The sequence below is a fragment of the Drosophila serrata genome, unplaced genomic scaffold, assembly GCF_035046125.1.
Source record: "Drosophila serrata isolate PLE 108 unplaced genomic scaffold, ASM3504612v1 contig_184, whole genome shotgun sequence".
NCBI classification, from domain to species: domain Eukaryota; kingdom Metazoa; phylum Arthropoda; class Insecta; order Diptera; family Drosophilidae; genus Drosophila; species Drosophila serrata.
Window position 1 is genome coordinate 5,570,338 of NW_028257082.1, and position 12,366 is coordinate 5,582,703.

Here is a 12,366-nt window from a genome sequence, read left to right on the forward strand (position 1 = left end):
TATCAACATTTACTTATTAATGAACACTTTTATAATTAATCTATTTAAGCAGCTATCATTATCATGTTAAAATAATAATTAAAATTAAAAAATATTAATTATTTTTAACATTTTCTGACCTAGAGTAACCCGCAAAACTGCACAAATGGTACGCAAAATTTCAATTTCCTTGGTTTAAGGTTTCCCCAACAAATAAATCAGTTTGAACCCCATTAACCCTTTAGTTATAGTCTTCCAGTTTGAGTAAACTAACGTCTCACTTAGTCTCCTATTTATATAGAGTAGAGGAATTCAAATTGCCGCCTATTTCGCTTTTATTGTCCTCGAGGTGAGCGTGGATCCTGGCTATCCCCGGTGAAAGGTGTGCAGGCCAACTAATGACCCTGTATTTATAAGACTGGGGGGAAAGTTTATAAATATTTATGGGCTCCGCTGTTGCTTCAGCTTCGACTGCTGCTGCTATTCTGCTATTTCTCTCTATTTCCCCTTATTGTTGTTGCTTATTTTCATCAAGCTAAAACTCATTTGGTTATTTTAAAATTCCAAGCAGGCGTAGTTTCATTTTTGACACCCCAAAGCCCCCCGTTCGTCCTTTTTGGGGGATCTGCCGCACGTTGTTGCCATTGTCACGCACACACGTACTATATTTTTTACGCGCATATCATATTACACACAGGACATTCCCTTGGCTTAAAGGACCCCCGGATGGACCCCTTTTTTCCAACTCTGACGGGGGGGTATAGAGGATGTTTCGGGGTTATATTCATCGAGGTTCGGTCGAAGTAAATAGAATCACGTACACTAATTATCATCGCCATTGCACGAAGGGCGCTCAAAAATATATATATCCATATATATTTTTATTAATTTCAGCAAGGTAACGCCCTCCCTGCCTGGTGTTGGGTGAAATTTTTAATTGAGATCCCCGGTTTATGATAGCAAACGAGGAACTATTCGGCTTGAAATTGATGTGGCCACTGATGGTGATGCTGATGAGCACTTGGATGGTTGGTTTCGAATGCAAAATGCGTACTCGGATATAGTTTTTAAGGGCTTAGATAAGGTGGCACATATAATTAGCTGCCCCATTTGGTATTATGCGACATTAGAGCGCTTCAACTTACCCTTGATAGTTGCTGTAATGTGAGTCATTCAATTGATAACGCCACGAAAGAGTTGGCTTAGATGTAATTGAAGAGGGGAATTGTACTGTAAATAAATGCAAATAGAGCGGCATAATGGGATAAATAAATTTAGTTTTTATAAATGTTAATTAAATCCAGATTGGGATTTATTTAATATGTGGAAATGCAATGGCTTATCTTAAAGAATGAGCCTAAGAGACTGCACAAGATAACAATAAAAACCAAAGAAGATAACGTTTATCGGCAGCCTTATCTATCTTTTCTATTACATTTGTACATAAAAGTTTATCTTAGCTCTGGTATTTCCTTGAAAATTCAAACAAAAATAGGTATTATAAATCATCAATTACCAATCACCAATTTTATACGCCTCCCTTTCAAACCTTTATCAAACTATTGGGCAGACAACCAAGGTGAGACCCCAGCGAATTTAAGGGGTACTTCACATACAAATCGCCAGTACCTGATAAGGGGTACCACTGTAGCTTTTATCTATAGATAAGACTTGCAGCGTAATAGGCAGAGATTGGCGGGACGGCGACTATAATAACACAATCCAGTCACCAAGTCCAGTGTCCAACGAAACGCGTGCAGTGCAACAAGTCGGCTTTGCTTCATCTATATTAATTACAACTTAACCCTTTGAGATGGATCACAGAACTCGCGTGGAGGTGGTACAAGTGCCGCCACAGCCAGGAACCACGGTCATTGTCCAGCCACAGCCAGCTCCTCCTCCGCCGCATGACAAGGGCTGTTGCTGCTGCCCCTGTTGCCCCTGTTGCATGCAGTGTGGCGATTGCTGTTGCTGCTGTACAATCATGTGAGGAAAAGTGGAAAAGGTTTTTCCTCCAGGCAACAAAAAACCAAAAGACATGGCAAGGGAGGCTATTAATGCGTTACGTTAAATTAACTTTCTATGTCTACGACCAACACAATTCACACAGTTTTTTCGTGCAATAAAATTTTACGATTCCGTTGTAAATAACACTTTGTCCTGGCTGTTCGGCAGGGGGCTCGCTGGTAACATATTGTCTTACATAAATCTCAATGCCACATAATAATAAAAAGCCAAATTTAATAACATACCACAACAACAACAACAAAATTTGTAGTTTTATGGCGGCCAAGAAAAGGGGGAGCAAATGACAATCCTTTCGGGCTGGTAAATGCTCACCACATCATTCCAAAAGTTAGTTCACATTCCGAGTTATTATTTATATGTTTCTCAATTTGCCAATAAAAGCGGAAAATGTGTCAAGAGTGCTGGCAAGCCAACTCCATGCCTGCTGCTCTCATTTGATAAAGGATTTTATGACTCTTGGCGCTTGAATTGCAACCGCAGTGCCAGAGTTCTCGCCCCAAAAATATATGTATATATTTTGACGAGGGTCCTCCAAATGGGACCCCAAAAAATGGCTGAGAGAGCGAGGGAGTGTGTGCCACAACGAGTGCGAATGCGTTTGCTGCCTGCTCATTTAACATAATTTTTCTGGGCCGCTCTCACTCTCTCTCTCTCTTTCTCTCTCTGTTTTTCTCTCTGTGTTTCTTGGCCAAAATGTTTATCTAAAGCCCAAACAATATTACTCATACGCAACGTGATACGCCAGCCGGAAGACAGTGGGACAGAGATCTGAATTCTATTAGATTTGTGATTCATTTCAACTTATTTTAGAGCAAATGTTTGAATAAAACGTAGTAACATGTTTAAATACAAGTCCTTTTAAGTATTTCTCGTTTTAAAACCAGTTTTGAACAGTTCCTCCAATGAGTTTATGGAAATACCAGTATTAGGCTTTTACGGAAGCTTTCAGGCTTGTTTTTATTGAACGTAAATACATAGAAAATATATTGAGAATCGTGTACACTGACTTTAAATAGTTAAATTAAGTATAAATAGTTTAAATAAATATCCAGACTGCTTTAAGCCATTGGTTAACTTTATTTATATATGATTTTTATGTTTTTTAACAAAAGTACTACACGATTATTAATAAATATAGTAGTTCGATCATTTAACTATTTTATAAAAATTCCCCCTAATTATCCCACTGTTCCTGGGCTTGGTTCTTTCAATATTATTTGCGTGTACACACTATTTGTAATCAGGGCAGCTCATTGATCAAATTCCCGCCGGCTTTAGATAATAATGAGTAAGATATTGCCAGCCAGCCCCATTTGCGTTCGATATTTCAGTTAAAGGCGCGTCACCGTGCCGCGTTCACTTAGTTTCGTTTTTTACTAGTCACTAACTACATACTAGCACTTGCACTTGCAACACAAATAAATAAGAAATAAATAAACTAGAGCCCAAGGATCGAGGATGTACAACGCAGGCTACCAAGTGGACGTAATTGATCCCTACTATCAGCCTCCCGTGGAGGTGATAAATGTAGTGGGACCACCACCACCTGTGGAGGTGATAGTACCATCGCCAGTCTACACTCAGCCCGTTGTGGTTGTGGAGCAGCCCAGCTATAATCAGCCAGGACCACCGGCAGGACCCAGCGATGCCGAGTGCTGCATGCTTTTGGGAGCCTGTTGTGTGTTGGAGGAGTGTGGCCTTTGTGCCATAATGTAGAATTGTGAAAATATAAAAGTGTGAAGTTTGTGAAATACTTGTAATGGCTAAGAACTATGTAAACTAAAGGATAAATATAGACTAAAAAAGGTTGACCAAACGCAGTGATGTTTTAATGTTTGGTGAACAAAATGTGAGATACAAAATGTGCTATAGATAAACTATACATATCAGAGAACCAACTCATGACATGTGTTTAAATTAATTGTGAATTAAAGTTAAAAATAGTTACATTTAAATAGCTGTTTCTTCACCCCTAAGGTCCCCTCCCAATTTATATAAAATTTTCCTACAAATACCGACATATGATATCATACTGATAGCAAAGTCTGGAATCTTATGCAAAAACATAGGCAACATGAAATCCGGGATCTATTGATAACAAGCTCTTTTGGTATTTAAAAGTTGAACAAAAATGGCTATCACTTTTCCTGCTAAACGGCATCATAAATATTAATAAACATGGCTTATAATTTCATTATTGGTCAATGAGAAAACTGATATAAGGATGGGCTTTCAACGACTCCCCAAGAAGTATTCGTCAATTGTCAAGTAAAAGGCGTTGTGTACACTGGGAGTCATTCATCCCCCGTTTTTCTTTTTCTTGTTTTTTTTTTTATTTTGAAAGCCACGCCCAAGCCCATTTCCTTGGGTTTCCTTTTAATAAATATAAAGCGTTAATTTGCTGCATAATTGCGCCCTGCCACACCCAGGACTCGGGACACAGGACGCTGAAAAGGAGACCGACCCCTTGTGTCCCAGTTAAGTAGCGCAGCCTCGCACTCCACACCATCGGCTAAACTCATCCCAGCTTTGGGACGAAGAAACGTTGTCTATCCCCCATCTGGACTCCCTTTTTCATGTCTTCAATGACAGTTATTTCATTTTTCTTGTTGATGTCTTTCCCTGCACTCATTAAATCAAGTTAAAAAGGCATATAGCACGCAGTGTCTGCTACTTCTGCTGCTTGATGTTGCTTGTTGCCGTTGCTTGTTGCCGTTGCCATTGCCGTTTCCGTTGTCAGCCAAGCTGTTGAGTTGTCCTGGCCCCAAAAACACCCCGTTGTTCTTGTGGCTGTCTTGCCGCAGTAAACAACCGACGACAAACAAGCAAACGACAAAGACACTGCGTCGAAATTTCAAATAACATCTCACAGAGAACTCCACAAAAGGAAACAATAAAGCCAAGGCGAAGAAAGCGAAACTCCTGCCGCCTCGACTTTAATTATAATAACTCGAGGAGCGGCATCCTCGTCGTCATGTTCTGACATCCTGGCTGACTTTAATGGTGCCACCGCAAATGGGGAAAACCGAAGAGCACCTGACAAGCAGCTACTTTCAGTACGGCTCACATTCATACCTCTGTGTCTCTCTATGATATTGCTAAATGGTACAAAGAATAGCTCTGCAGCTACTAAAAGTAATTTGGTGTTGGGAAAAATGCTGTTTGTGTATTTTTTCCTTCCTTCCGATATGTTCCTCTGGGGAAATGGCCAAGTCACTTGTCAACAGTTAGGAAGCCACTGTCTCTTGGTGTTCTAATGGTTCGAGGAACTTTAATATTTAGTATTTGATGTTTTGTTTCTATGTCTTTGGTAAAATATGGTTATAATAATCATCATAATCCTCTTTGGGCAGCTCAGGCAGTTCCATTAATAATATACGCAACTGTTCATCCTTGGAGATCGGGGCATAAGGCGGCTGCGCAGCCATCATTGGAACAAAGCACAGACATGGGTCACCAAAAAGCTTCTTTGCCAGGTAGATGAAAGGTCCTCCCATGTTCAGTCTTAGCTTTACAGACATAACAACCTGGTCATTTAGAATCCGCATATGGCTGGTGGCCGAGAACAGATCAAACTTGTTGGCACATATGGCTACTGGAATATTGCCACAGATGCTAGCCAGTTCCTTGGCCAGCTCGGGAACAGCATCATAGCTGGTTTTTGAGGAGAAATCATACATGATAATGCCACATTCGGCATCGGTATAGTGCTCCTTCCGACCAGTGCTCTCCCAAACTTTAAAGCAGATGGGACCGCGTCCAGTATGGAAAGTTAGCTGAAACTCTTCAGTACTTTGGGTGGGTTTATAATTGTTCTCAAAAGCACCGGTCAGATGGCTCTCAATAAGACAAGTTTTTCCGCAGCCAGCAGGACCAACGATTACGCACTTGAAAGTAGGTATAACTTTGCTGATTTGTGACATTTTTGTTAACTCTCTGAGCTCTGCTTCCGAAGGTTTAAACTGACTGACTGAGAGATGTTAACAAATCTCTTATGCCATATGGGGTAAGGTAAAAGCAGAGGTTACTGAGACTTTATTATATCGAATGTAAGGTTAGTATTTATTCTACTGATAAATAGGTGTAGTAAGATCTTTTTTTTTGGTAGTCTCTTTTAGAGTAAGGAAAGAACTGAAAATACTAAATTTCTTCGTAGTAATGGTATGATAGTATTTAAAACTTGGTAGATATTAATTATAGCTCTATAAAAATTAGATATATATAGTTAATACACATACTCCGAAATTCACCCACTATAATTTCAATAAATGTACTAATATTTCACCCCACGAAAACCGTATTTAATAAAGATTTGGCCGACTTTTCAAAAGCCTCTTAAAGTCAACCCTCGAAATGTGCAACAGCAAAAAGTTGTAATCATGGTAAACAACGGGGAAAACTAATGCATATTTCGTGTTTTCCAGGGCCATGAGGGCAGCTCACCCAGTTGGCCAGTCACGGCGCCAGTTTTCCACCCTCCTCACGGTGGTGTGCGTGTGTTTTATACGGTGTGTGTATATAGTGTTAGTATATAGTGTTATAGTGTGTCTTCTACTTATAGTTGAGCTTGTTGCATTTCTTGCAAGTAATTTCGTTATGAGTTTCTACTGTTTTGGGGGCAGTAATCCTTATAAATGAAGCAGCAAATTTGATGCTGCAAGGATCGCCTTCTGGCTGATTCCCCTCTATTTACCACAGTTAGTTGACTTAATGCATTCGCCTTCGTCTCGCGCTAATACACGTTAATATCCTTTGAGCTATGAAATTTCGCTCATTTGTCAGGATTTACGGGGAGAAGAAGAAGGTGGCGGCGGCAGCGGCCAGTAAGGACTCCGGACACCGGACACGGGAAATTGCAATTGTATTTCATTGTGGTGCTTGTTGTCCTTGTTTCGCCTGTTGGCTTTTGGCAATGATGATTTATCGGGCAGGCACGTGAGGCAGGCGTGGAAGGACCCTGTCCTTTCCCCCCGGGTGGGCGGTTTGTTGCTCCCATCCTCATTAATTTCTGCCTAACTGGCTCATTAAAAATTAATCCGTCAAGGGACCACCGCGTATCAATGGCTCTCTTTTAAGACAGCTCACTGTATTTTGGTAGCTGAGCGCATCTTGCTAGCGTCAGATCGGCTTAGGAAGCCGCTTGATTTTGTGGATTCATTGGAGAATTTGCGAAAATTATTTCTATTAAGCTAGCTTTTTGGAAATCAATCTAAGGATTGGAAAGGGGAGTCTATCTTGGATCACAGATTGGTTAGGAATTAACACATCTTTTTCCTAACGATGTATCTTTAATTACTCAAAGTCCTTGGCTTACAAAAGGATAAGTCAAAGTAATGAAAAATTAAGAAATTCGCCTATTTGAAATTAAAGAGCTTTGAGTCTTATGGGTTATGCTTTATAATTACAATTAAATAAATACTTTATCTTTTTATGGTAGGAAGTTAATATATATTATATTTATATACATTATATTATATTTTGTTCAAAAGTTTTTACCTTTCAACTAGAACTGCATAGTAGAGATCTCTTTATAAATTGCCTTACTTATTTGTTAGATTCGGAATTCTTTTTAATATTGGGCTTACTTATTATTTAAAATAAATTAAAGAAAGATTTATTGTCAAATTATTTTTTCTTTTTTTTTTAAATTTATTCTATTAATTAAGTAAAAGTTTAAAATACTTTTTATTAGGCTGAGGGATAAAATTTAAATCTGGAAATCTCCTGAGAACGTTTGGGTCCCACATTTGGGCGCCATTTATGACGGACAGGGTTCTGTGAGCCTTAAGAGTGCCTATGTGCCCATCCTGGCTATATTTTTTTAATATTCTAATCGCTATTTGTAGAAGTAATATTATAAACATACCAAGCTTAGAAAAGTAATGAAAATTGTACAAAACAGAAGGCCACAGTATTGTTATTGTCACCCCTTTGACCCCCCTTCAAAAGCAAAAAGAACATTTCATCTAAAAATGAATACCAAAGAGAATGGAAAGCTCCTCTGAATGTCAGCGTTTAGCCACGCATTAAGACACTCAACCCAGTTGCATTTATAACTGTGTATTTGTTGCTGGACTCCTTTGTGAGCGACATCACCTGGCCCCCCCGAGGGGGGAGTGATGGAGTGGGGGTGAGCACTGACCCGCTAAGTGCCGTTCGACTCGTACCTCTCTCGCTATCCCTCTCGCTCTCCCTCACACTTTGCATCGTCGTGTCAAGTGCGAAATGTGCAATGCAATGCAGGAGACAAAGCAACCGCATTCTCCCCACTCTCCCCACTCTTTCTCCCTCCCTACTGTGGTGGCTCTCAAATAACGGCACTTGCATTGTGCCAGGCGAAATAACGGTACAGCGGAGGAGAAAGCACAACACACACACACACTCACACCACACAGAGCACGAACAATAACTTTTGTGTGACACATTTGGCAATGCGTTTTTAAACTGGCGAAAACAAAACGAATGTGGCAGCCGCAAAACAGAATAGAACAGTGCAAAAAGTCAGCAGCAGCAGCAGCGGCGGCGGGCAAGTGGCGAAAAGTTTTTAACATTTTCTTTTTTCTCTATTATTTTCTGTTTTTTTTTTTTATTTCGGGTTCTTTCATGTTCTGTGTGTTTTTTTATTTCGGCCTCGGCACTGAATTGCACTTAAAGTCAGCGCCAGTTAAAAACTTTCTACAAAAAACTAAAATAGGAGGAGCACGAAACGGAGAAAACTCTTGCATAGAGTGCGAAAGAAACAATTGAAAACTTTATTGCTTTTGCCTTTTTCACTTTTGTTCGCAAGTATGTTGCGTTGACAAAAACCAGAATGTGGATCAGCTGGAGAGGGGGAGCGGTAGGTGGCAGGAAGCCAGCACGAGCTGGAAAGTTTTTCGGGTGCTTTTTATTAATTTTAGAACTCTTCCAGGAAGGGAAGAGGGACATAGAAGGGGAACTGGGGGGAAAGGATCAAGGATATAACAAGAAGGCGGCACAACTCTCGGCAGCTGTGGTCAACTGGGGGCCTGCCCACTAATTGGCCTTGTGAAAATATTTGCTACGCTTATGAAAACAGTTGACCGCCGTCAGGGCCCCACGACCCTTGAAACCGGAATGACACCCACAAAGGGCGAATATGGCCAAAACAGTTGCACTCACACATGTGCATAAATATGAGGCACTCGCACGACACACACATACATACATATGTATAAATAGCGTCACAGGAGCTGTAAGTTCATGGCGAGCAAATTTACGAATAAGTCAAGTTATCATGAATTTTACCTAGGAAAACCAGATTTATAGTATTATCAATTCCAAACAAGTTGATTTTTTAACAAAGAATACCTTTTTTGATCTTAAATTACAATTTGATTTTTTCTGACTTTTAGATTTCTTTAAAAACAAGAAAAGAAACTTATTTCGGGAAACTGAAGTTAATTGAACATTGCAGTTGGCAATTAAATCGAATCGAAAATCGTTTATAACTAATAATATTTGTCGAGATATTTATATGACAATTTTGTCGACAAATGAAAGTTTAAAAATCTCATAACTAAACCAAAAAAGCATTAATTTTAATTCGGAAAGTTTCTTGTTCTTGTTTTCATTAGGGTAATAAATCTGCATACTCAAAATCAAATTTAAAACAATTTAATTTTTTGACAATTTTTGTAAATTGTAACGATGTAACAACCCCTTATAAAATTTTGAACAAATTTGAAAATTTTATTTTCTGTCTGAGGTGGCTAGATCGACTCCCCTGTTGATGCTGATCATAAATATACATGATTTATAGGGTCGGAAATGACTCCTTCACAACGTTACAAGGTTCTGACTATATAATACTATTATAATACCCCGCAAGTGTATACCATTTATAGAACATGTTCTTTAACTTAAATTAAAACAAAATGGCAAGACTTAGTATAAACATGAATATTAATTACATAATTATTAATAATATAATAACATACAAGGCTCCGAAATTCGCAGTATATAATTAAATATAATTAAAATGCTTCCAAAAATTAAAATATCCTTTAAAATGAGCGTAAAATAGAGTTTGCAGCCTTCTTAAGTATTATTTGTAGCTCAAAATCTATAAATTTAGTTGTCAAATTACGAATCCCTTTACGCATAAACATAATTAGAGTCCCAGCGGCCATTTAGGCACTCACAAACACACACACACTCCTGGTTAGCAGCTATGTAGCTTCTGGGGTAAGCCAGTCCAATCACAGACACATGCCGGACTAGCCGCAGGACCTCCTTCCCAACTCTCAACCCTCACAAACACCGCAATTTTTGTCAACTGAACTAATTAATTAATTGTGGGCGGCCACCGTGGCCTTCTAGCTGAGACCGAAGCGAGGCGAAACGGACCGAGGACGAGGACGAGGACGAGGACGAGGACGTCGCCCAACTGCCCGCCCACTTGCTAACTGACCGGCAACTAATTTTTATATTTATGAGGCCGGGGGACGTTGGCCTACTGCGTCATAAACTGTGGCGCTTTGTTTACTATTGTTGCTGTTTTGTATGCATGTGTGTGTGTGTGTGTGTGAGTGTCGTCTGCCACCCACTTCCACAGACCATGTAAAAGGACATTTTATCCTTGCCACAGACTCCATGCCGTTTAGGCCAACATAAAGTTGCATGTTCAAATTTTTAGTATCTTTGTGTGATTTCATGCGTTAAAGCAGAATTTTTATTTGCTACCCGTAAAGACAAACGATACCAGGACACAGCTACATAGGATATGGGGAATTAAGGATATGGGGAATATGTGTAATGGGAGTGGGAATCATTTCGTTTAATTTTCATGTCGCGTTGAAAGTTTCATACAAGTATTTATGGCATATAAATGAAATATTTGCGACGAGGGTAGAAATTGGGCAATGTTTGCTAATGAAGGAGTTCGATTCGCTTTTAAATGGTTAATTGGTCTGAGGTTTTCGGTATGAAGTACCACAACTGGGGAGACTATGAAGATGTGGTATGAATACTAAGAGCCTTTTCTCTGTTAACAGCCATTATCAGATTGGATTTTCAGGGGAATGTTTAATTAAAAAGATTGAAATCTTGATGAGTCGATTTACTTGTTTTCCCTCCATATTCGAATGGGAAAGATTTTGGTTTAACTGATAATGATTTTGTAAATTAAAGCAATAGGAGATTTAATTGGGATTGGTCATACAACCCTGCGAGTATTTTAATTTTAGTCAGAAGATTGTAAAGTAATGTGGAGTTATTTTTAAAAAGGGAAAATATAAGAGAAAATTTTAACGTATACTGTTAAATATATATGTTTTATTTGATGATTTTCCACACTTTTCTTTATATTTCTGCCAATTTTCTTGATCCAAAATTGGTATTCCCTGCGGATATCTTATTTATTTCTTCCATTTATTTGACATTTATTTTCATCCTTCGAGGACAACATACATAATGGCGCGGCTTATGTTTTTTACCAATCTTAATATTTTATTATACACATTCGATTTTGGATGCTGATGAGGATAATGCCATGGACCGGGTGCTATTAATGCATATTAAATGCAATTTTTTAAGCATCCATTCGATGAAGTTATTCGGTTTGCCGCCTTTAATGGCAAATATAAACATGGAAAACGCGCCAAAATCGCATGCGACTGGAATTTTAAATCATTGAATTGGCAAAATGACAAAACATTTTCATTTTCATACAAATTGCGGAATTTTGTAGCAGCTTTTCCCTATTCCTATTCCCAACGCCAATCCGATTTTGGTATTGTTTCGTGGTGGTGGTGGTGTGACATCGTCGCTGTAGAAGCTGTTCATAAATTTGCGACGCCTGCAAATATGCAACGGAAATTGCGAAAGCCACACGACTTCAATATCCATCTCCGCATCTCCACCCCACCACATTTTCCCCCTCTGGAAAACTCCAGCTGGAGCTGAGATGTTTTTTTATAGGCAACCATCCCGGAGGGGGGGGGGGGGAGTTGGGGGCAATTGCCGCGGGGGAGGATTAGTTGGGCGACGTTCATCGCTCGTCGTCCTTGTCAATGCATTTCGTCTTTTGATAATATCAAAAACTCATTTGCCTTGGCCACTTTCAGGAGCAATCACTCCCCTTCCTTGGTTTGAAACACTGAGGAAAAATGGTTTTAGAATGTTAGAAATTAGGAAAATTAAATAGAATGTAAAATCAGAGAGCTTTTGTACTGCATATAAATTAATTATTATAAGATTTGCAAAAAATATATGCTCAAGAGCATATTCTAAATAAAACCTTATCAATAATTCAATTTTCTATAAAAAAAGGGTCCCTGAACTCCTAATTGGGAATTTTAAAGTCCATTCTTTGCAAAAACTTGAGCTAAATGTTTAAAA

At 39.0% G+C, this 12,366-nt stretch overlaps 1 protein-coding gene and 1 pseudogene across 2 annotated transcripts; one reads left to right on the forward strand and one right to left on the reverse strand.

Annotated features, from left to right (window-relative positions):
* The first annotated feature begins 1,969 nt into the window (after positions 1-1,969).
* Positions 1,970-3,823, forward strand: LOC110180375 (uncharacterized). Its single transcript, XM_086829147.1, has one exon. The coding sequence runs from the start codon at positions 3,466-3,468 to the stop codon at positions 3,721-3,723; it is 258 nt and encodes an 85-aa protein (XP_086685273.1). The 5' UTR covers positions 1,970-3,465; the 3' UTR covers positions 3,724-3,823.
* A 1,427-nt stretch (positions 3,824-5,250) lies between these two features.
* On the reverse strand, positions 5,251-6,010 carry LOC110181760 (GTP-binding nuclear protein Ran pseudogene; annotated as a pseudogene). Its single transcript, XR_015270666.1, has one exon. The product of XR_015270666.1 is annotated as a GTP-binding nuclear protein Ran pseudogene (transcript).
* Between the last annotated feature and the right edge of the window lie 6,356 nt (positions 6,011-12,366).